Source organism: Ruditapes philippinarum, unplaced genomic scaffold, assembly GCF_026571515.1.
Source record: "Ruditapes philippinarum isolate M1 unplaced genomic scaffold, ASM2657151v2 ctg86_1_1_1_1, whole genome shotgun sequence".
In the NCBI taxonomy this organism is placed as follows: Eukaryota; Metazoa; Mollusca; class Bivalvia; order Venerida; family Veneridae; genus Ruditapes; species Ruditapes philippinarum.
In genome coordinates this window covers 440-25,909 of record NW_026864957.1, presented here as the reverse complement: position 1 = coordinate 25,909, position 25,470 = coordinate 440, and the positions used below count along the sequence as shown (strand labels likewise).

At 31.3% G+C, this 25,470-nt stretch overlaps 2 protein-coding genes across 7 annotated transcripts in view; one reads left to right on the top strand and one right to left on the bottom strand.

Annotated features, from left to right (window-relative positions):
- Positions 1-25,266, bottom strand: part of LOC132727407 (spectrin alpha chain, non-erythrocytic 1-like) — a gene marked incomplete at its 5' end in the record, with an annotated part of 91,021 nt that extends 65,755 nt beyond the window's left edge. For all 6 annotated transcript variants that reach the window (XM_060712875.1, XM_060712880.1, XM_060712876.1 and 3 more), the window contains 12 exon segments: positions 770-847; positions 1,182-1,263; positions 1,614-1,678; positions 1,925-2,054; positions 4,363-4,422; positions 5,052-5,182; positions 6,120-6,272; positions 9,708-9,805; positions 11,839-12,076; positions 23,013-23,120; positions 24,499-24,603; positions 25,057-25,266. In XM_060712875.1, coding sequence (XP_060568858.1) covers positions 770-847; positions 1,182-1,263; positions 1,614-1,678; positions 1,925-2,054; positions 4,363-4,422; positions 5,052-5,182; positions 6,120-6,272; positions 9,708-9,805; positions 11,839-12,076; positions 23,013-23,120; positions 24,499-24,603; positions 25,057-25,266 — 1,458 coding nt within the window.
- Positions 18,875-22,508, top strand: LOC132727408 (histamine H2 receptor-like). The gene has a single exon (XM_060712882.1). It carries the CDS (start codon positions 19,193-19,195, stop codon positions 20,576-20,578), a length of 1,386 nt encoding a protein of 461 aa, XP_060568865.1. The 5' UTR covers positions 18,875-19,192; the 3' UTR covers positions 20,579-22,508.
- Positions 25,267-25,470: the final 204 nt, after the last annotated feature.

Sequence of the window (25,470 nt, the reverse complement as noted above, 5' to 3'; positions counted from 1 at the left end):
TTTTTTAACCTTTAAAGTTGAAGGCAGCAACTGAACTTACCCATACAATAAGGATTGTTAAATCCTTCTTTGGGAAATCATAATTAAGTATTTAAATAAAAAGGAAAAAAACGTGATTTTTTTTGGATAAAAAACCCCCCCTACTAAAAAAAATAAAAGGGAAATATAATCTGAATTTTTGGGTTTTGGGAAGATCTTTTTTCAATCAACGAAATTTAGGGAAATTTATTCATATTTCCTTTAATACCCCAAAAAATATTTAAATTTAAAAAACGGGCTTTTGGATCTTACTAGACTTATTATTTTAAATAACTTTTTTTAAAATTACCCCTAAACAAGAATGAAAAATCAGATAAATAGAGGAGTGTCAATGCTTTGAAGTCACTGACATATACATGATATAGAAATTTACTTGTAGTAGTTGGTGGTCTGTCAAACTTAAATATCATTCATCAAACTTAGATTTACACTCGACACCAATAATAAGATGATAGACTAGTCAACAGCTTCTTAAATATCATCAAAAAGGTCATTCCCCATATTGAAATATCAATGATAATTATAAGAAGCAAAATCAAACAGGAAACCATATCCTAAAGAGAAAAACACATTTCATTCATGATTTACTCAAACTTGCAATGCCACAGTCCATAGATGCTTGCCAACTCAGCTAAACTCGAATGGCAATATGCTATCTTTAATTCACAAAGATATAAGATAATATAGAAACTATAGTCTACTAAGATATTAGGTTACTATGGTAACATACCAGTTCTTTAGCACTATCATCAAACTGTAATCTCTCTGCCTCCTCCTCTAACTTTCTCTTCCTGTCTGCGGCCTTGTCCTAAAATATATATCATTATCATTATAATAATTAATTCCCAGACATCTCTTGCCATGTACTAAAAAATTACATTATCAATTTTACATTGGACTCCTAGACATCTGCCACCTTGGCCTTAAAAATATACATTATGATTATTAAATGGAATTTCTAGACATATTCCACCTTGTCCTTAACATGTACATCATCATTATTACATTGATATACTAGTATTAAAATATAAGCTGGATTGCTTATAAAATGGCAATCCTAATTTTACATCAAAATCAGCATTTACAGTCTCATATCATATTTAAAATGATTATATATATGATAAAATTAATGTAACACTTACCATAAGATCTTTCCACATTTTGTCCAGCTCTACCTTCCTTTTGTCAACATATCCCGATTCTTCTGGGTAACTTGATTTTACCCTAGAAATAAACATTTCAAGGCATTGGCATAGATGCTTGAATGCTGTAGATATTTTCATTTTTTTTTTTAAATCAAACTTATATTGTTAAACTTATCTGGCAATTATTCAGCTCTACTTATGGTGGCAAATGCTTTTTTCCACCTAGCAAGGACCTTCTGGTAAATTTTAAGTGAGCTGCTTTTTTCCAGCCATCCAGGGGAAGGAGGTTTTTGGTATTTTATCTACAATTGATTAAGAGGCTTTTCAACATATTCTATCCAACATAAGCTTTGGAATGCCTGAAAATTAAATCATGTTTTATTTAAAAAAAACAACTATTAATCTATTATTAGAATTACAAAAACTTACGCTCCAGCTAAGTATTCCATTCTGTTCATTTTTTCTTGGACAGGTACAAGTTCCCGCTCAAGGTTCTAAAAAAAGAAAATGACAAGCAATGAAAATAATCATTTTTAAGATTTAAAAAAGACATACATCAGAACAGAGACACAACAAATATGTTACTGTTTGTCTCTTCAATACGAATTTCAGTAATTCTTGAAAAATGCATGAAATTTTGTTCGCAATCATGGCAGACATTTTCTATTGTTGTACACTAGAATTCATAAATTCAAAGAAAAATATTTAAGACAAAGTATAAATCAAACAAATCTACATACAGCATGTTTCCTTTGGAGTGCTTGGTTAGCTTTCAGATCTTTGCCAAGATCATCAGTGGCACTTAGGACATTGTCCTTTTCTTTAATCCATTCAACTAGCTCATCACATGTAGACTGGAACAACTCTATGCTGTAAAACATACATTAATATCGCATTTTATTTATGTTCAAACAACTTTATGCCACTGGCATAGATCTGGCCATGCAGTCTGACCCGACCAAACTGGCACTGTTAGTATTAGTCTGCTGCCAACAATAGGACGAGAGAAGACCAAGATGAGTTGGCACAATCATACTATCAGATTAGGGTCTGCACTGTTTACTATAAGTCAGAACATAGTTTGAAATTTACCCTGAAAATGATGAATGGTTCTCTCTAGTTTAGAAGATTAAAGATTCCATTTTAGATATTTTGTGGGTAAGAGTTAATATCAACATTGTGATATTTAAATCCCTTTAATCAGCAAAAAATAGTATATAACTTAACCTAATAACTTAACCTAACACAAAGTCAAAGGAAACAAGAAATGCAAGAAGAGGTAAAAGATAAGAAATTAAAATTCATCAAATGGCCAAGGGCCCTGCTGTTTTCTTTAATCAATTGTTGTTAGTCATCACAATTTTATCTTGATAACTGAGCGAATTGCCCAACAGCTGCGACAATGACAAAAAACAAATGTTGCAATTGTTATATACCATCGCAGGATTACATCATTTAAAATATGGCAGATGTATCATGTAAAAATTTGCTGAATTCATGTTATGATTGGACTTCAAGTCTGCTTATATTTGGACAACCTTTTCCTTAACATGCCGCTAATGTATAAAAGTAAAAAATTCTGGAGAAAGAGTGATCCCTCGGAAACATTATAATCATTACAAAATTACATGAAAATTGCAGACTTGGTTTGATTGAGTCTGTACATGAGGAAAAGTTCCAACATCCCTCATGCCCCCAAGCACCAGCTTGAGAATTTAAAACACAAATAAGTTAAAAAAAAATCATAAAGCTTTGTAAAATATGGTGTCAATCACCATAGACTAAATCAGTTCAAGACACTGACAAGTCCTATTTCGTTATACCTGATTCTCTAACTTTATCTGTGTATTAAGATATATAAGTACATAAATATTCAACATTCATTTTTATTGCTTTATGAACTATTCAATTACATATAACAAACTTGTTGATCAATTTGAGAAATTTGAGTTTTCTTTCTGTTTTAAGCCAGTTTGTTATACAGGTCAGTATTACAATCTATCAGATTTAACCTTATTGCAGTGCCAAGATACAAAAAAAATCATTTAGAATTTCAAAGAATACATGTATAACAATTAGAACAAATTTTTTACATAACAGTAAATGTATAACAATTAGAACAAATTTTTTACATAACAGTAAATGTATAACAGTTAGAACAAACTTTTTACATAACAGTAAATTCTATATTAGCTGTAACTAGTAAGAGCTTTGCTAACATAATCAGCTCTATTTTGTCAGCTTCTTTATGGGAAATCTGATTTTATAAATCAGGCACATTTACATTTCCTAGAACGTTGATGCTTTATAATGATTAAAACTTTCCATTTTCACTTTTTTCTCAGACAACTTCTCCTGTTCACTAGGCTAATAGCTATCTTGACTTCAATATTTGAATCACAGATTATATTTCAAGGAAATAAGGATTAGCTAAAAAAGAAGAATCAGAGAATATCCAGTTCTGAGTTATGTTCAATTAGGTTAAGAGAATATCCTGCTCACCGGAAAAGCACTACGATATAAATATGTCTATAATTTGCATGATCTGAACAATCTTCAACTTTAAGTACCACTTAATGTAATGAATATTCCCTATAAAAATATGTTAAAATGTCAAAGACACCAAAGTGAGGATTAAATAGTTGATAATTATGCAATCCATTAATTTACATATCTATAAAGTTTCAGTTACTTTTATTTCTTATCATACTCATTGCTCAATTAATTAAAGAACAGAATTTTAGGTGGAACTATCGATTGTTAAGTCTGCAGGATCTTGAATGTTATATTTTTGTTGGGTTTTGTTGAAAATTAAATACCCCTGAAGCCAGTGCTAGAGGGGCCTGAGAGATGTTACAGTTTTACATTATCTCTCATGAAAAAGCTCAATCAAACCTGCAATTTTTAAATAATATTGTTGCTTCACTGTTTCCAAGGCATTACCACTTTTCCAGATTTGAATCATAATGGATATTGCCAAAATCAAAGCAGACCCAAGACTTTTTATGCATTATTCAAGGATAGGCTTTTCATCCATTTCTGATTATTTATCAAACAGTTCAAAGAACCAGTAATTAAATCCTATTTGATGATTAGTTTCTCATTCATCATAGGTTTCATTTGACACAAATAGGCGGCAACTTTACCGAAGTTTATGTATGGAATAGAATTATGTTACCTAGAGGCTCCCTGGAGATTCTTTTCTTTATCCATTTTTAGCTTATTGAGTCTTTCCCATCTGCAAGATTAAAATGTATGCTTAATTAAATGTTCACTAAAATTGTTTACCAAAATAATTTAAGAAATAAGCCACCTTTCTCAGACACTCCTTCCATAAATGGAACTTCTGTCACCTGTTAAATTACTATTCTATAACATAAAAAGACAATGCTATTATAAAGGCTATATTAATAAAAGTATACAGAACTGATAATTTACAAGATACTATAATAAGTGAATGTTTATAAATTGGTTCACAAGACATTAATAAGATTTTTTATGAGATTTCTATTTTTAAAACAAGTTAATAAACTAATATAACAAGAATATTCATTTAAACAAAGAAACAAACAAAGTTAAATCCATAGTGGCAACCAATCCCTATCAATCATTTTTAGTTGTTTTTTCTTTGCTGGAAGTAGTAAGGACTTTGACTTTTGGAATACCCAACCCTGACAAATGACTTAATATACTAAATGCCACTGAACTTTGAACTGGAAACATTTCCTGCTTTATGATTCCATAACAAACAGTGCAGGTCACAACTAATCATGACCTTGACCTTATTTCTTCTGATATTCCCTCGGTGTTCCCAATGGACAGGTTCATGGATCATTATTTTGAAAGTTGTGTGATAAAATTATATACCTGTCATTAATCTCCTTCTGCCGTTTTTTAACCTGATCTTTTTGACTGGTTCCCCGTTTCAAAATGTCATCTGCTAATTTGTTGATATCGGACAGTCTGCCACTATTTGCCGCTATATTGGTTAGGAGTTGCTGAAATAATAAAAACATGATTATTTACTTCAATAGTATATCAATTTTATTCCTTTAAAAAAATTTGAGTCCGCAACTTGACATTTGAGTAGAACTACAAGCTTTTTAAAATACATGTTCTATTTACATTTTTCATCATATATAAGAACTCCAAATAAGAAGCAGAATTTGGACCAAGAGAATTTTAGGTGCAAAAGATATGAATTCAGCTAAATGAATCATTTCTTAAACTTCAGCCTTTGTAACCCTTGCTTTACTAAAAATCTTAAATGGACTTTCCTACCTTTCAATCTAAACAAAGCCATTCTTCATTTTAGGGGAAAATTTCAAAATATGAGCCGCGTCATGACAAAACCAACATAATGGGTTTGCGACCAGCATGGACCCAGACCAGCCTGCGCATCCGCAATCTGCAAACCCATTATGTTGGTTTTGTTGTAACACGGCTCATATGTATTGACTGAATAGAGAACAGAGCAAACCATGATCAGACTGCACCTATTACAGTCTTTACTGGTTGTGTGTATAGAATCTCTTCTGAAGTTTAAAAGAAACAAAGACAATAAATAACACAGTTAAGTACAGATTATTCTACTGATTCAAACCATGTTTGGTGATGTTAAGTATACTGATTTACAAAAAGAAATCAAGCAATGGATTTCTGTTGTTGTTTTTTTCACTTTGGTTTACCCTTACAAGAGTTCACAGTTTATGATTGAACACAGGAAAAATTCAAAGGATGCTGTTTTATCAATTTTAGAGAAATCAATCACTGCATGAGGGGCCATGCATGAGATTCTAGATTATCTACCTAAAAAGGTTCAGGAATAGGCTAATAGAATTTACTTATAGGTAACAGTTTATTAGACAGAGGGTTGAAACAGTTTTAAGGCATTGTTTTACATGGTGGCCAATGATTCAGCGACTGAATACCTACCTCAAATTTCTTTCTTACAGCATCCATATTATCAGAGAGGCTCTCTTTGCTTGTAAGGAGAAGTTCTTTCTCTTTCATCCAAGTTTCAAACTCGTCACACTCCCGGTAGAATTTAAACAACTTACTGGCATCTTCAAGACTGATTCTTCTTGTCTGAAAGTATGAATTTTAAATATATTTTTTTTTTATTGACGTCTGGTTTAACAAGAAATATTGTTTATGTTATTATGTTACTGTCAATAGAAACACATACCAATGACCAACCCATCCTTGGAGAATAGTTGACACATTTTGATTCTAAAAACCCTGGTAAAGAGCATACCTTCTGGGACAGTCAAATTTGATATATCCCCCTCCCCCCTTGCTTTTTTGATACAACATCAGTGCTAGACCAGTCCGTTGCAAAGAAGCAATATAACAACTTTCATTATTTTGCAAATTGTGATCAATAAGTGTTCTCTGCTTCCTAAAATGCAAGCCACTTCAGTAATTCAGTAAGACTAGTAATTTATAAAAATATTTCTATAATCATAACAATGGTCACCTGTAACAGGGAAACAGGCATTAAATAAAATAATCTCAGAGGAAGGTTTTGGCCAAAAATGTTGCAACACATGGCTGCACACCTACATAAATTTTTTTGGTGTTTAATGTCTATACTCGGTATAGAAGGTCCACATGGCTACTTTCCAGTTTTACTGTTGAGAAAAGTAAATATCAATACAGCTTCTTGACTGAGTTACATCAAGGAACTGATTATTTCACTCTGTGGTCTATCTAGAGCATTGTGCATGTTTCTTTGTAAAGTTCTTGGTCAGATCCATATAGAATAAAATTTTAATGATGCCTTTTTACTGACTCTGTGGAACAAATTTCTATATGTTCAGAAGATTATGCAGCACACCTATCTCAATATTGATCAAAAGAAGTATTCTTAAGGTCGTTCAGTCCAGGTCACATTATTCTCTGATCCGGTAAGAAGATTTTATTCATAATCCTTAGAAAATCTAACAATTGACATCACAGTATATGTGATCACGCACACGGTAAGAACTCCATTAGTATGATTAACGTAGAAGCCAATTATCATATATGTATTGTCTTTAACCAAAACAGAAAAGTTTCCATGTTACAAAAACATGAGAATTCCTTCAATGGTCGTAGAATATGGTTTACCCTTAGTTCAGAAATACAGCACAGGACCTATAAATACAGTTACAGTACCTATAAATACAATTCAAATCACTGCAATTAAGCTATTCTTCTTACAGTTTCCTCAAAACTTAGGAATATATTACACTCTAGATAATAGGGTAATTTTATTTACCATTTATACAACTAGTGTAATATCTATATAATTTATTTTGATTATTTGAATATTACTATTTTTCTTAATTTCTTTTGCTTTAAATATTTTTCAGTTTCATTATTTCCATTTTATTAATTGTGTAAATTTTTGGAACTATATAATTACAAACTTGCCAAATTTTCTTATATAAAAACAGAGTAAAAGAAGCCATCAAGTCAGCTTGGGTTATTATTGTCTGAAAATGTATGTGCTGGCTTAAATTCTATAAGTGTTAAAAACATAGCTAAATCTTTAACAATGTAGTTTTATCAACTCTTACTAGAATGACATATCTTAGTAAGCAGTGTCAATCCCTTAAGTAAAAAACCCGACCCTTAATTGATTACAACACAAAGATAGGTATGAAACCTTAGTTCCTGCGTTTGTAATGCAATAATCCTTCCTGGGGAAAAAAAGCTATTTTTTAAAGTCATTCTTTCTTTGGACTTCAGACATTAAACGTGAAAGAACAGTTTATAACTGTCTTTTTCATCTTTTCCAGGTATGTGATATTTCTATATTTTCTAATGTACAATTTAGAATAATTCTACTAAATATGATACTTAATTTTCTAAATATTTGTACTTTGTTTACCATTATGAATTTTTTATCATCTGAATTTTTGCAACTGTGTTATATTTTAATTTCTACTTTTGAAATTATGTTGTAATTTTTAATGGTATTCATTCTCAAATATTTTCATATTTAGCGAAAGTGGTAAAGGATCATAATTGAATCCATTGCTTACCATAATATTAAACTTTCTTGTAATTACTTGAATTTCTGACAGTTTGTAAATCCTGTCTTTATAACTTTTTATCTATGAAAAGGAAGTTAATAACAAAAGTCACAAAACTTGGTGTAAATATGTTTTTCTTGTTAAATGTGTTAAGTTGATTTTTCTAAAATTGAATAAGATTTAAATATTACGAGAATTATTAAAACAATATTGTAAAGATCACTGTTTCATTTTTTTTCTTAACAAAAGGACAATAACATTAATAAACACTTTTATATACGGTAAGTTTGCAATTTGCAATTTATACTAATATACAAAGTTGTTTAGTTTAAGTAATGACATTGTACCTTTCACTAGCTTTTAAATGCGAGTTATTATATTTTATTAAATGAACACTTATTATTTTCCCCATTATTATTAAATATATATTTATTGCAGTCTGCAAATATAAGTACATAATTATGTTGTGATATGTTTTTATTATGTTAAAAACTATTATGTTTTTCAAATTGTATTTTATATTTGTACATAGAATGTATATAATACATTCTTACTTTGGACTTCAGAAATTAAACGTGAAATATCTGTTTAAAACTGTCTTTTTCATCTTTTCCAGACTGCTAGCCCAAAGGCCTTGCATCTTAAACCCCAATTGCAACCAAACGTCAAACCCACCTCTCAAGCTATGTCACCCCCGTAAAACCCCGAGCGTAAAAAATATTACAACTTAAAACTATCCTTCATCACTTTAGTGCAGTAAAATGTTAACTCCTTATATAGTGTAATAGGTTTTAACCAGTTTCTGCACAAAGGTGGCAATTTGTGCTATTGTCCATAACTATAATAGATAACTATATTTTCAAAGAGGAGGATCTGATAGTTTCAGAAACATGAAAGATCATAACACCCCCTGCAGAAATCAAAACTACCCCGATACGGGAAGTTTTGAAATCAGCAACCATTATAACTTTGTCACAGATGATCTCATGCAATTATATTTTAATATCGGTCCAATGTATAATACAGTTTCAATGAAAGAGAATAAAGCTATATTTTAGTAAGTCAAAACATAGAGAAAAATTAAAAGTAAGAAAAGAACACATCACCATCTAAAAGGTTAGAATAAAATACAAGCATAGAAAATTAATGTTTGAATATATTGACAAACATCATAATAATTTTATTGAAGAATTAGAGTTTGTGATCGTCTGAAAAGACAGGTGAGGTATGTGTATAATCGTTACTAAAAATAGCATTTGAACATTTTATTAGATAATATTATATTCCGTTTTATAATTCAACAGTGTTATGGAGAAGATATGATTTTTTTTATCAAAGTTTCTCCAAATACCAGAAAAAAATAATGTATTGTACATTTATTGAAAACTTTATATATCTGGCTAACTGGTGAAATAAGGGTGGCCCTGTTATTGGTGAAATAGGGTGGTCCTGAATTTAATTGGTGAAATAGGGTGGCCAATAAAAGACTAAATAAACAAACCTGAGCAAGCTTCAGTAGTTTATTAAAGGTCAAGGTCAATCCCTTCTGTCGTGATTCCACATTTTCTTTGTCAAAGTGGAGATTGGACTTTGATCTCACTGAAAGTTAAAAATACACAATATCAAGCTTCAAAATTATACTGTAGAAACCAGATTATTGGAGGCTAATGAACTTACTGTATAGTGAGTTACCTCATTTTATGGGATTAAGGGATCTTTTCTGTGAAGATTGGTTCTTTAATGTCGACACAGAGACATCAATGAATTGGTGAATACAAAATTTTAATACTTCATTATGTTATACTATACAACCATCTTTTTTCATTTTTAACACATTATTGCCTAAGGTAGTATATATCTATATGTAAATGAAAAATATATATGTAAAAGAATACATGTATGTTTATTATTCATGTTTATTCATTAAGATGAAAAACTTAAAATCAAGAAAAATAACGTAACAGTCTTATTGATCTTTTTAATCAGGCTATTAACCAGTCTTGTTCATAAGGATTGGCCTAAAATGACAACATAATTAAATGCTGATTACAAGTAATTATATCAAGTTCACTGAATAATTTAATTCAATTAGGTTGTTTTTATCAATTTTGTATTAAACATTTACACCTTATATTTACATTTCTAATCAAACTTGTTGTATTAATTACAATGTAATCTCTATATTAAGCTAATATACTTATTACAAATCAAATTAATTCTGTAATCATGAATACAGAAAAGATGCACAAACACATATGTCAACCTCCTACAATATAAAATCATTGAACTATTTACTTGTCTAACCTTTGATGAAATTATGGTCTTTAAAGTTTGTTTGGTTTTTACACAAAATTTAACACATTTTATTATTTTTGTTCGAATCTAGGTAGTCCACCTAACCGCCTCTCCTGGGTTCTTCACGAGTAATAACCAATTTCTCTGCAAGTGACTGACTATTTTTGAACCAGAGGTGAGAAACAAATGACCAGTGAACTCAATGTCCGAGATTAAAAGTCTTGGAGAAGTTCAACTTCATGCAAACCCTATCTTTTTATAAAGCAACACACTTTTATATTCATGTTTGATTTTAAGAAAATTCCAAAACCATGTTCTTATGTAACCCAGTTAAAATGTTACCAAGCAAACAATATGATTTAATTGAAAAGCTGGCATTTGAAGCCATTAAGAACATTACTTACAATGCATATAAATTACTTAAACTAATATGCTAAAATAAATTAACTAAAATGGCCTAGTGGTTAAGGTGTCTGCCTCTCAACCTAGGGATCATGGGTATGAGTCCTACTTGGGTCATGACCATATTTCCTCATATGAGGGTCATGACCATATTTCCTCATTTGACACCAGTACTGGTTAGTTCAAAGAAGCAGCCTCGAAAGTGATTAATATAAGTTCAAGGAGGCAGCCTCAAAAGTGATAAATATTAGTTCAAGGAGGCAGCCTCAAAAGTGATTAATATTAGCTGCAATCTTGTTTAACAATTGAGCTAAAAGAAATATGGTGATAAATTAACTAATTCAAAAATAGCTCTTAGTATGGTGGTAATTGGTAAAAATATGTTGATAAAATAACAAATTCAGTTATGTTGGTAACTGACAACTTTGCCACACATAAAATGCCATAAAAACACCTTATTTTGTTAAATCAATTATTTCTAACACTGTTTTTCATTTATATGTCAAACAGGAAGTAAACAACTCTCTTAAAGATGCCTGCAGCAGTTTCAATATTGCTTTTTTATTTAATTACCAGATTTCCCCTAGCATTCTATCATTGAGAGATCATTATATTTATTTATCATGTTTAAACAATAAAATAAAATACCAGATTACAGATAATACACTTAATAGAACACTTAATCCCTAGCTTGCTTGCAACACCTGAACATAACAAATCATCCAGTGCAGACCAACTGATCAGCATATCCCAGCTGTCTCATCATGGTCTGCACTGTTCCCTAATTTATCAGTTCTTATTTTGAAATTTGTAGATTGAAAAATGAACGTGTCCTTAATAAGATCCTAAGCTTGGTAATGGGTTAATGGCAGCTGAAAAAAATAGCTATGAAATCAAACAAGAGTCAGCCTAATAGAATTTGAAATGATATTTACTTGAAGGGGCTCTTCTTAATGTGCTGGGCTTCTCTGCTTTTGTTTTCACAATTTCTTTCTTCATAACAGTTTTCTTCACTATGACTTTTTCCGGGACTTTCACTGGTTTCTGTACGACCTTCTTTACGACCTTTGGTTCAGTTTCCTTCACATAATTTGCTGGTACAAAACCTTCTGTCCCATCACTCTTCCTAATCTGCCACCAGTCGTTGTTTGTTTTCTGGATCAAGGTCATGACCTGGAATATAGATACCGGTAGGTTATACATTTTATTAAAACTATTTTTACCAAGCCTTCTTATGCTTTAAATTACTACAGGAATATCGAACTTTACATTCTACCCCTTTTTTAACCTATTAACCTGCTGAAAGAGAAAGGCATTAGTATAGAACAAGGCTAGCCTTCACATCTGAGCAGTCTGATCTGGTTAGATCTACATTTTATTACTGAAATCATTCAAATTTTGAATTGACTATTCTTAAAATTAAGACCATTAAGAAGAAGAATTTTTCTTACTGTATTTTCTAACGAGAGTTATCTGTTTGTGAAGCCATATGCTGCCCATTGTCTTGCGGGCAAGCAAAATTTGTAAGTGTAAACAGAATGCAGGTTACTGCTAATGTGATCAGAAATTTATAATTTATGGAAACCTCTTGGAAAATCTCTAGGGTTTTGTTTAGTATGACCTAATAATGTGTTTTCACCCTAATGTATTAATATTTGAATATACATAATATTTTTTTAATGGTTATGCCATCAAAATATACTGTTGACACTATTTTCACAAACAGGTTGTAAGTTAAGCAGGAAAAAACTTCATATTTTGTTTTCTGTTTACAATAAACTGGTCTAATAATACTTTGATTAAACAGAAGAAAAAAAACACAAACAGCACATTGGAAGTAAAAACCTCACTTCCATGTCAAGTAAAACTAGAACTGTGTCCAAAGGACATGGATGCCCCCACTGACAACATATATATGGTATATAGTGAAAAAATTACAACAAAGGGCCATAATTCTGTTAAATTTGGTTGCAGCAAAAATTCCTTCCTTTACTACCATCTACACATTAAGGTTGTTCATCCCTGGAAGTTTAAGCAAAATCTACTATCCGGTTTTAGAGGAGTTGCGTTCACAAAATTTCTATATGGTATATAGTGAAAAAATCAACAAAGGGCCATAATTCTGTTAAATTTGGTCGCAGCAAAAATTCCTTCCTTTACTACCATTTACACATTAAGGTTGTTCATCCCTGAAAGTTTAAGCAAAATCTGCCATCCGGTTTAAGAGGAGTTGCGTTCACAAAATTTCTAATTGGTATATAGTGAAAAAATCAACAAAGGGCCATAATTCTGTTAAATTTGGTTGCAGCAAAAATTCCTTCCTTTACTACCATCTACACATTAAGGTTGCTCATCCCTGGAAGTTTAAGCAAAATCTGCCATCTGGTTTAAGAGGAGTTGCGTTCACAAAATTTCTACATAGTATATAGTGAAAAAATCAACAAAGGGCCATAATTCTGTTAAATTTGGTCGCAGCGAAAATTCCTTCCTTTACTACCATCTACATATTAAGGTTGTTCATCCCTGAAAGTTTAAGCAAAATCTGCCATCCGGTTTAAGAGGAGTTGCGTTCACAAGATTTCGGGACGTACGGACAGACAGACGTACAGCGTGACGGACGGACAGACGGACGGACAAGTGCAACGCTATATGCTCCCACTCTGTGGGGGCATAAAAAGAAATACACATTTAAACAGTCAAAATTTAGTAAAAATTTCTTTCTTTTTCCTCCCGTAAACATCCCCTTACAGTCATTTCTTAAAATACCAAAAAAAAGGTTCAAGAATGGTTTCACCCACACCAATCAATTATTAAATTTCATTTGTTAAGATGTTGCATGTTTGTAAACAGAAGATTTCTCAATATTGACAAAGATGCTTTACCATTGATTTCGAAATCAATTTTTCTCATTCTTTTCATCAACATAGAATAAAACCTCTGTGAAATACAAATATTATACAGAGCCGAGTGTCTTTACAAATCAATTGACATCTTGTTTACCTAGTATTAAATTAACCGGAACGTACTCACATTTTAAGAACGGTTATTTCACGCAGGAAGGAAAAAGCTTTAGTCATTACACAAATACAATGATCACCGATGTTGACAACTAAATGAATCAAAATCAGTGTTCAATAGTCAAATGAAAGTGTTTAGGACTGGAACATTTGGAATTTACTAACTTTGTTTAACTTTTGAAACTTAATATTCCCGATAAGTGATTGAAATGACATACTCATAAAAATAGATATAATACTTTCCTGTTACAAAGTTTACAAGAACGGTCATTTGATCAGCATCACTTTTGGTAACAGTCTCTATTACAGAGGATAAAACTTTGTTATAACGGTCATACTGGATTATAAAATTCTATGTACTTAAATATTTGGACTTGCGAAAACATGACGCAAATGCTGTACTCTTATGCTTCATGACTGCAAGAATTTTCTCACCTCCTTAACATATATCTGCAGGCACAACAAAGTAACAATTAAAAATACTGTATTAAATACAGTAGCAATGTACTTTAATGGTCTGAATTCAATTACAAATTATACGTAAGCTACATATGAACTATATTGTTACTAAACAACATCTCAATTATTGTAGAACTGCTTGTTAAGTTTTCATTTGACCAGTGGAGAAACGCCAATGGTGGATATTTTAAATAATTACTTCTACAATCGTCATATTGTGTATTCCTGACGGATCACAGCATCAGTCATCACTCATTGGATATACTCTGACGACATTATATTGGAATTGACCATTTATATAATATAATACTTGTTCACATTGGCATTCAATCAACTGGACCTTTGACCAGGAAGGTAATGTAGATATTTTTTCTATTTATTATTATTTTATTATCATTTTTTGGTCATGCACTGATTTAATTAAATCTGTTAAAAAAATTATTTTAATTCTGACTTTTCAATTTTTTAACCTACAAATTTTTTTCTGAATGTAATTTTAAGTTGATCACATCAAATTTCATTTATTCTCCAAAACAGAAATGTATGTATTCAAACAAAAATTATATAAATTGAAAAATAAAATGATAATATAATATAATTTATGTATTATGATTTACATAAAATAGTGAATTTGCATATTCAAAATTATAGATTTTTTAACTCACTGAATAAACAACTATTTTCTAATTACATTGTGTATCAAATGCAAGCATCAATATTATAGACATGAAATTTTATTTTCAAAAATCCACCATTTCATAAAATTTTTAAATAATTATTCATCAGTATCAGAGTAAAACTTTTAATTTAGGTTAAACCAAGCAAGTTCTCCTTTTTAAACTTGAATCATCTTTTTCAAATTTTGATTTAAAAGATCAAGTCAACTCAAATGATATGACATGTTTTTTTTGGAGTTTTTTTTTCCTCTGTATTTTGGTATTAAGTCACACTAACTATGTTTTAGTCATGAGGTCACATAGTCATTTTGTAAAATAGGCACAGACCATTTACTTTATGTTTTTTTTAACTCAGAAGTTTTTTGGGCACTCTCCTCTTGTTTTTGTTTCTGTATGTTAATTGCTATTAATCATAATAAAAATAATTGCAATAATCTGTGTAATGTATTTTCCCAGCTTTAAATTCAGAACAGTCCATTCAATGTTTAAGGGATTCAAATATCAAAATAAAATTTTAGCTACCAACAGCATAGAGTCTGTACTGGTGGCATAGCCTAATCACTTATGGTTCCAGCAGCAGGCTTATGAAACATGAACTTTTGTTTAAAAATAACTGAATTAAACAATCATGTGTCATTTAAATTACCCCCTCCCCCTTAAAAATATGTTATATAAATCCCAGTTTATCAAAAACCAATGTTTATATGACTTGAGTGTTGATTTATTTTTCTGGTCCTTCTGGATCATTTATTCCAGCTTTTTAATGTGTTGAAAATGGAGTACCGCTCAAGCGGGTGCTAGGGGTCCTAAGGGGCGTGAGGGATGTGGCACTTTTTCATTATCCCTAATGTAAAGACTCAATCAAACTGAGTCTGCAATTTTCATGTAATTTTGCAGTTTTTAATGCTTCTGAGGGATCACTTTTTTCCAAGATATTTAAAAGTGTGAAATTCGTGGAGAATTGATTATACAATAAAATGCATGTTGTCAATCTCATTCTAAATATAGCTTTTCACAAATACCCTATGCTTCTTAATTACTAAAATCAGCTTATAAAATTACAACTTTATTACAGATTTAATCAGTTTAAACTAAGATGTTCAAAGAATTTGTTTGCCTCTAAGTTTTAGTCAAGTTCTATACATCATAGAAAATAGTAAAGATAAAATCTTTAATATCATCACATGTCTAAGACTTCTACTTTTAATTAAATTAGGAATGTAAATAATTTACGCATAATTATAGTAATAATTATGCTCAGAGACATTTTCTGCTAGTTCATGCGTATCATGTTGACAAAAATTCAAGATCAAAATCTTCTATCACCATTAATTTTATATTTATATTCAAAACTGAATCATAACAAGGAAGTAATGGCAACTGTGAGCTTCCTGGCTACCGTAATAGCCAGATCAGCCCTTACACTACTGAAGTTTTTAAACACTTCACCAGCCAGCTTCTATTTAAGAGCTGTTGAATAGTTAGTTTAGTCCTCAACTACTGAAATTTTGAAACCAACTTAGCCAGCTTCCATTTTAGAGCTGCTGAAGTATCAAATTAGCCCTTCATTTACTGAAATTTTTCAAACAGACCTCACCAGCTCCCATTACAGATCTTTGTTAGGAATTTTTGTGATTTTAAAGGGACTCCACTGAGGTTTTTTGACATGTCAGGACTGAATTTTTTTTGTCATGATTAACATTTCATTTATATAGATCATTGGCTCAGAATAATTTTTTTATGTGAAAGTTTTGCAAATCTCTCAAAAGTCTTAAATCTGGCTATATGAATGGCACAAAAACACAACTTTAAATTGATTTCTGAGAATTTATCTTAATTATCTCTTGCATATATTTTTCTGTTTCAAGTGCCCCAGCTGATTTATGTCAGAAATGAAAATAAATAAATAAATTTCTCCTTAATGAACATTAGAACAATTTTGCAAAATTTTTGTCCAAATGTAGAATCTACAAAATATTTAAATAAAACACCCATAAAAATAATAAAATATTTCCTGGCTGATATCAAATTTGAAGATTTATATTAACTTGAAAACATATCAAGACGCCATCACCATCTTCATTTCATTATCTAGTCATCTTTTATCATTTGACACTGAACATGAATATACATCTGCTCAAGTGTGAAGAAATTAAAATATTGTGACATATAAAGAAATGTATAAATTGATAAATAAAATTCACAATCCAAACTGACATCTTAAATTTTAAATTATGCTATAATTCACTATTTCTACAACCCATTACTTCAACATCGACATGACATTGAAGGTAATTTCTATATTTTTGTTTGTTTGTTTTGGGTTTTACGTCACATTGACACAGTATAGGTCATATCGCGACGTTCCAGCTTTACTGGTGGAGAAAGACCTCAGGTGCCCTTCCGTGCATTATTTCAGGCACGAACGGGCACCTGAGTAGAACCACCGACGTTCCGTAAGCTAGCTGGATAGCTTCCTCACATGAAAGAATCCAAAGTCCCTGTCGGGATTCGAACCCACAGCAGTGAGGGGCAAGTGGTTTGAAGTCAACGACCTTAACCACTCTGCCACGGACGCCCCAATTTCAATATAGGAATACTATCAAATTAATGTATAAGGCTAGATTAACACATAACCTGTTGAGTTTCTAAAAAATGGACTTGTTTGGAACTGTTCATTACTAATTTTTGGAATACCAAAAATATGTAAAATCACTAAATTTGCACATTTGTGTCATTATTTTACAAATAAGAACAACAAATTATCTGGAATGAGGAAGTGTGCTGCATTAATTGAAGCCCTCAGAATGATTAGGTGTAACAAAATAAATTCTTTAAAAATTACAGGATATAGAGTAAATTAAATGATTAAAACAGTATAGTTTCCAGTTCAAAATCATAAATCAGTTAATTAAATGATAATATAACATGATATTACATAATAATTACAGCCAACTGGAACAGATAATCGGTTATCAATATTTTCAATACAAGGTTAGTTTAGTTTACTTAGCTACGTTGATATTATGGAATAGCTGGGCTATAATCGAAAGAAAAAAAAAACAACAACAAGAAAACAATAAAATTACATCATTTCAGATTCCAAAGGGTAAGCAAAACTGTTTGCTTTTCAGCCAGTACAAACTTTAAAAAAATTCCGTACACATGATAAATGTACCAAAAAGAGGTCAAAATATGCAAAAATAACCCTTACTGTGTAATAGCCATTCATTAGATATATGTTGATCAGTACTGCAAAAATCAGTCAACAATGGCACATTACATGTAAATCAATCATTACTTGAATCTTTTTACTTTTTTTAGAATCCTAGTACATTATTTTCAAGTTTGATTTTCTTGAAATATTTCAAATTATCTGAGGGCATGGAGCTTTAACCTGCTTGAACCAAAAGTACCAAGCCCTGTGCCATCAGTAAAGAGCCTGGCCAGAATGCACATCTGTGGCAGCTCAATTTTTGTACTGGTTTGTTTTTTCATTACTAGTGTGTTCCACATTAAATGGACTGTTCCAAGTTCAAAGTACACAAATTCAGCAAGTTAAGGGATATCTGTATAAAAGTACTGAAATCAATGTCAAACAGAATAATTAGGCAAGTTAGGTAAATCATATAAACTAACCTGTCTCAATATGGCTGACATAGAAAAGGTTTCACAACTGCTACTATTCCAACAGTTAATTAAATGAAATCTCAAATGTCTTATCATTATCATTAATGTATAATGACATGGACCAATGATAAATGAAACTAATTTCATTCATTTCTATTTGTTAATTTTCTTGCAAATAAAATGACCTGCTGACCACTGATGGAAACAAAACATAGGTTGAATACATTTTATTCCATAATATTAATACTTAGACCCTCTAGCTGAATTTGTTTTATAATAAATATTAATTTTTGAGCATCTGACTTGAAAAGAAAATTGAACAATTTATCATTTTTGAAATGATTTTCTTACTGGCAACAGCACTAATGTATTTCCCAAGATAATGGTGATTTAATGATAATTTAAATTAATTGTTTTAGGTGGTCACATTCATATAACTGTGTTAAACATATAGTGAATATTGTAATTCTTATTTTCAGGATAATGACTTTGTTCTGACATTCAGAATGACTAGCGAAAACTCTACATTTGATGGAAATACAAGCCAAAGTGTATTAGGTGAAGAAGTAGATCAATTCCACCTGAGGAATACCTATGAAAATGTTTTTGCCATTTTGTTCCTTATCATTATTATGCTGACATCCATATTCGGAAATGGAGCTGTAATAGCAGTAATCTGCCTGAACAGACACATGCGGAAAGAAGTTTCAAATCTTCTTATTGTCAACCTAAGTGTCACGGACCTATCCAACACTTTACTTGTTATGCTGAGTGCCCTCGTTGCTTTGATAACGGACGAATGGATATTTGGACAGCATTGGTGTGATTTCATCTGCGCTACTAACTACTGTTTAATCATTGTTTCAATGTTAACACTTTGCTGTATCAGCATAGACCGTTACCATGCCGTCATGCATCCATTGTCCTACACTTTATTCATCACTAGGAAGAGGATGGTGATGGTCATTGCCTTTACATGGATTCAAGCGATTACATTTGGAATAGCTCCATCTATAGCAGGATGGGTGGCATTTGATTACTGGGAGGCGATATGTGCCATACAATGGCATAGTTACAGACCGGACTCCATCATTTACGTCGTACTTGCTTTTCTCCTCTGCTTTCTCATACCTGGAATTGTACTGATCTACTGCTACTCAAAGATTCTCCAGGAAGTGAAAAAGCAAAAAGCTCAGGTGGCAATTAACACAACAGGAGATTCCAGGGCGCATGAAAAAAATAAGCGGAAAGTCTCAGATCGCTCAAAAATTGTATGGAGTTTACTTGTGGTTGTTTTCGCATATTTTGTTTGTACAACTCCATTTAGTGTGACTAAGTTAATTAAAGTGTTAGCAAATGGTAAGGATCCCATTCCTGGACCAGTGAATCTCTTATCTGCACTTTTAGGGTACGTAGCCAGTGCAATCAATCCACTCATTTACGGAATCTTCCGGAGAGATTTCAGGACAGCATATAAACACTTACTCTACTCCGTTTTTCTGCATGAAAAGTTCCCAGACAAATTTTCCTCAGATACACGCAGCCAAACTGGGAACGGGACTATATCTCATGCAAACAACCTTACAATAAATCACGAGCATGACAACCAGATAGCGACACTTGAACATGCACTGGAGGAGTTACGTAATTCCTCAATGTTACCAAAGAGCCATGAATGTTCGCCAAAAAATGTCAGATTTTTACCAAGTGTGGAGGTCAAATCACCAACATTTGGTAAAGACACATGCTTTACTGAGTTAAACTCTGAAAAGGCTCATCTAAATGCTGTTGGTGACAATCTAGAGAATGGTAAAAGAGCATGGAGTGCTCTTTCCTGCAAACATGTCATGGTAAAATCTGTAAATGGATCCAGAGATGTTGAAGAACCATAGTGAATATATCAGCGAAACATCAGCAAGAAAACCATCACAAATACTGCTAGTGCATTAAAGCTGCAGGTCCCTAGATGAGTGAACTATTTGAATAAAGTCAAACTTTAGAAAAATATTTTCTTAGAGTTTAAGAAGCATACAAAATTCAATATTCACAATACATTTAACAGCCCTTTGTAATTATTATTAATGACTTTACTATTTCTTTTACCAAACCTCTACCCTGTTTAAACAAAAGAATTAATTGGTCATATTTTAGGGCTATTTTTGATCTGTAGTTTGATGCAATTTATGTAACATATTCTTGGCTCAACGTGCCTAATGTAAGCTTTAACTACATGTATATACTTTGTCAATAATTTCACACTATTTTAGCATTCAAAAGCCAACTTGAGTACTTCACTAATTAAATTGTCTTATTGTTAACATGAAGGCATCGCATTAATAAAGTGCACATTTTAATCACATCGATCGAAAAACCATTTCCTAAAAATTTGACCTCAAAAATGGTATAAATCTGTTTTAATTGCTTACTTATTTGTGATATCTAGAGGGAATATTTACTGTTTCTGTGGAGTGAATGAATAAGTCAAGATTAAAACATCTCATTAGTATATCTTTTATATAACAAGAAAACCTCTGCAGCCATTTAAAAAGTTAGGGAAACAGGGAGGAAAAACACAAACCACAGGATGTGTAATAAGACAGAAAACAGTAGGTGGAAATAAATCAACCATTTCCATATGAAGACTAAATTAGATTTGTCACATTCAGGTCATTTTACATTGTGTGAAAGATATGTTGTTAAATGTTTAAAAATATTTGATATCTTTAAGTCAGGGATGAAATTTTCTATGTAAAAAAAGTGGTATAAACTTTAAATAATTATAATAGAGGTATGCTACATGCCCAAAGAGAATGTTTCATGGTGCTATGTATAATGAAATCTATGTGAGACACACTTTGACCTTGAACTTTTAGGAGAACAAGTGGCAAAAGTGATGAACCTTTGCCACCAATATAAAGCCAGGTCAGCCTGCACATCCTGTAAACAGACAGTACTTTATACTGTTGACTAACTGCAGATTCTAATCTTGATATCTCCTAAAGTTGACAATGGACTGTCCCAAAACTAGAAGCTGGACAAGTTAAGTTTTACAAGATAAACAAAATTCATTTACAGGTAATTTTCAACTATTGTGTTTCTTTGGCAATTAAAATTTATATTTTAAGCTGTAGGTCACTATGACCTTGACCTCTTGACCCTTACTACAATTACATTACGAAGGTCTTTTCCTTGATTCTAATATTAACTCTGTTACTTAGATTCTGGTAACTGCACATCTTATTTTTTTAGTTCCAAGGACTATAAAGTTATTTTCAACTAAAAAACTTAACAAATAATTTGGATCTAAAGTAGATGCAAGGTCACTAAACAAGATGCAAGGTCACGAAACTATTTCTTTAGAAAGTATAATGCAGATAGAACTAATCTTTAGAAAGTTGCAACGACAGATAAAAACACTCAAATGACGTCTTTAATGACGTGTGAATTGTAATTAATATATTGCATGTGCATACTTAATCTTCAACACAAATGAGAATATAATGTTTATAGTTTATACAGTAACATGCTTATCACCATCCTTGTACATTATCTACAATTCCTACAATATGTAACATCTTCAGGTAACAGATAATATTGATCTCTCAACATTCTCCTGCAACTGGTTTTGTTCACTCAGAAATGTTTCTATTCAAGTGTAAACTGGTTGTTATATTATTCATTTTTTTCAACAGTGCTATGTTTTTTGTTGTTGTTATTGCAGACAACCCTGAAGAGGTTGTGATCTAAAGAACAAGTTGTTATTTATTGTTTGTGCTTTCATGACTTTTTTGTTATATTTTGTATAATAAATATAATTACTGAAAGAAACTGTCTTGGGTTTGTTTATAATTTTGTTTAATGGTACCTACACCGACAAAAAGTACACATAACAGGAAAATTAAATGATAACGTCCCCTTTCTCTATAATATAGCAGAGCCAGAAAAAAATGATTATTCCCCTTCCCTTTTATAATTATCAAGCAAACTGTTACAGAAATAATTCAATTATTACTATACAGTCATGCAAGTAGTGCAAAAAGGAAATAAAAATGTTTTTAACTATTTCTTCTCATAAATCCTGTAAACAATGCAAAAACCTAACTATAATTTGCTCCACTTTTTTCATATAGTGATGAAACCATGTCAGAACAATACAACAATTACCTCCCTTTATCTATAACAATGCAAACAAGGTCAAAAACATTTCACTTATTACTTCCCTTGCCTAAAAAGTAGTGCAGACAATGCCAGCAACGGTTCACTGATTACTTCCCTTGTCTTTTATAGTAATGCAAACAATGCCAGAGAAAACAGTTCTATGATTACCTCCCCTTTTTCTATCGTCATCCCCTGTCCTCTGTAAGTGTAAGCAGCTTTCACTTGCGGTATTTTACGAGTTTCTACATAATCTTGTAACACTTCCTTCTCATGTATCTGCAATGAAATCATTATGCAGCCATACTGGTCGGAGAGATAACTCCGACGCCTAGATAACCCCGACACTTTATAAATATAATTGTTTTAGCTTTGTTTTTCAACAAACAAGCACATGATCACCTAAAAGTATAGGAACAGGACAGAATGTGATGATTTGTTATAATTTGGTAGACTTTTTAATGTTTTTCAAATAACCTAAACTTTTTGTAGGCAAAAACTGCTTCAAAACATTCTTTTTACTAAATTACAGTAAGGTAGTTAGAAATGTATTGACCACAGGCCACTGACTTGGGAAAGATTTTTGAAAAATTGTTTAAATATTTACAAAAGATAAATAAACCATATAAGATGTACAAATAAATTATTGATGCTGATTATCCAGTCATTTTTTACTTAAAAATTTAAGTGTCGACTTTATCTACTGTTGGGGGTAAAAAGACCATGTTTTGTATACCTCATTCAAGACCTTAAAGAAGTACCAGATTCCATTTTTATACATAGATTTTGTGGTGTAATGTAAAGTCTTTGAACTGAAATTTGTTTAGGTGGTTCAATATTTAAAATATACTGGAAGATAATTAAAATATTGCAAAAAATATGTGATTTAGTGTCGGCGTTATCTCCAACCAGTATCAAATTAATATTCAAATTTTCAAATTTTATTATCAATGGTTATTCATAAACAATTATACAATATGTGTTCCCCTGTATATGATAAAAAAACTCACATTATTATTTTTTGCAAGCAAACCAAATTTCATCCTGCTAAAGATGAAAGTTTTAAAGGAATGTATAAATGTTGGTTGTTTTTTTAAATATACAATTTGATAAAATAATTTCATATCAAAGTCAACTATAAAATTTGTATGAAGTTAGCACATGCAATATTTAAACAAACAAAAAATGCTTTCAGTTTTGCAAGTAAACAAGACAATCTTTGTATGTTAAATTGAAGTGTATGCTACATTAAACTTGTTCAAATGAACTGTAACAGACTGTTGTTACCGCCCCTAGGACTGTCAATCCTACTGATATGATGATTATCAAGCTGTTCACCATTTTACTACATCTGGCACGTTAAACAAGGGAGACAATTTGTCCCAACATTTTAGCCTTGTCTTTTAGAGTTGTCTTTTCTTTAATGATTTCAATCACTACCCAGTCTACACAGAAAGACCAGACAATTAATATTCTCATTAATAATTACCCCTCTAATATCAAACCGATGATGCAACACCTATGCAATTTTTGTATTTTAATAACAAAACCCCTTAAACTTGGAATGGACTGTTCCAAATTCAAAGCAGGGCAAATTTACAACACAAATTCATCAGAATAAGTGTTTGAAGATGTAAAAATAAACATCTAAGATTACCTCTTCAACATCAATCTCATGAGGTCTTTCAACAACTTCATCTTCATACATTTCATCATCTGACTTCTGTCCATTCTCCGCTGGTTTAAACTTTTCTAGACTTATCTGAAATAAGGAATAATGCACTGAGAAAGTTTTGTGTCATTTACCTTTGAAATACAATCAAACCTGTGTAAAAGACCACCTCTGAAAAATGAAAAAAATTGCCCTGTAAATAAAGGACGCTTTTCACCAACCATTCAATCAGTGAATAGAAAAGAGTAACCTTCAAATAAAAACTGTATGTCTGTAAAGGTCATGTTCTCACCCTTGGATGACCTTTGTTCACAGGATGGACTGTATAAGTTCACTAGAAAGATGTTTCAAAGACAGTATCTATAGCAAATCATACCAAGATCAGCATAACTGTAACATTACACCTGGATTATGTTTGAGCACCTAACAGAACATAGTCATACATGCATTTGAGGTAAAAAAAATGCAATTTCATTATTCTGTTCTAAAGTTTACTACAAAATGCTGAGTCTGTTTTGCAGACCCTAAAAGAAGTTAACTTACATTATGTTCGCTGGCAGCCTTTGTCATTAGTTGAGCAAGTTCATCAAGTCTCTTAATCTCACTACCAAATGTTTTGATCTCGCCCTCAAGTCTATTGTGTCGGGACAGCAATGTCTGAGCACTGCCCTCGTCCTTACCATAATCATCACTTGTAACTAGTGGCATCTTCTCCTTCATCCAAGATTCTGCTTCATTAGCATCAGCATAATACTGAAAACAATGTCAACATAATACTGAAAATAATGTCAACATACTGAAAACAATGTCAACATAATACTGAAGACCAAACAATGTCAATATAATACTGAAAACAATGTCAACATACTGAAATGTCAACATAATACATGTACTGAAGACCAACAATGTCAACATGATATCGAAAACAAGCAATGTGAACATTTGTTATTTTAAATC

Excerpts from the sequence above, each read along its gene's own strand:
- LOC132727408 (XM_060712882.1), top strand. The coding sequence starts at position 19,193 with ATGACTAGCGAAAACTCTACATTTGATGGAAATACAAGCCAAAGTGTA.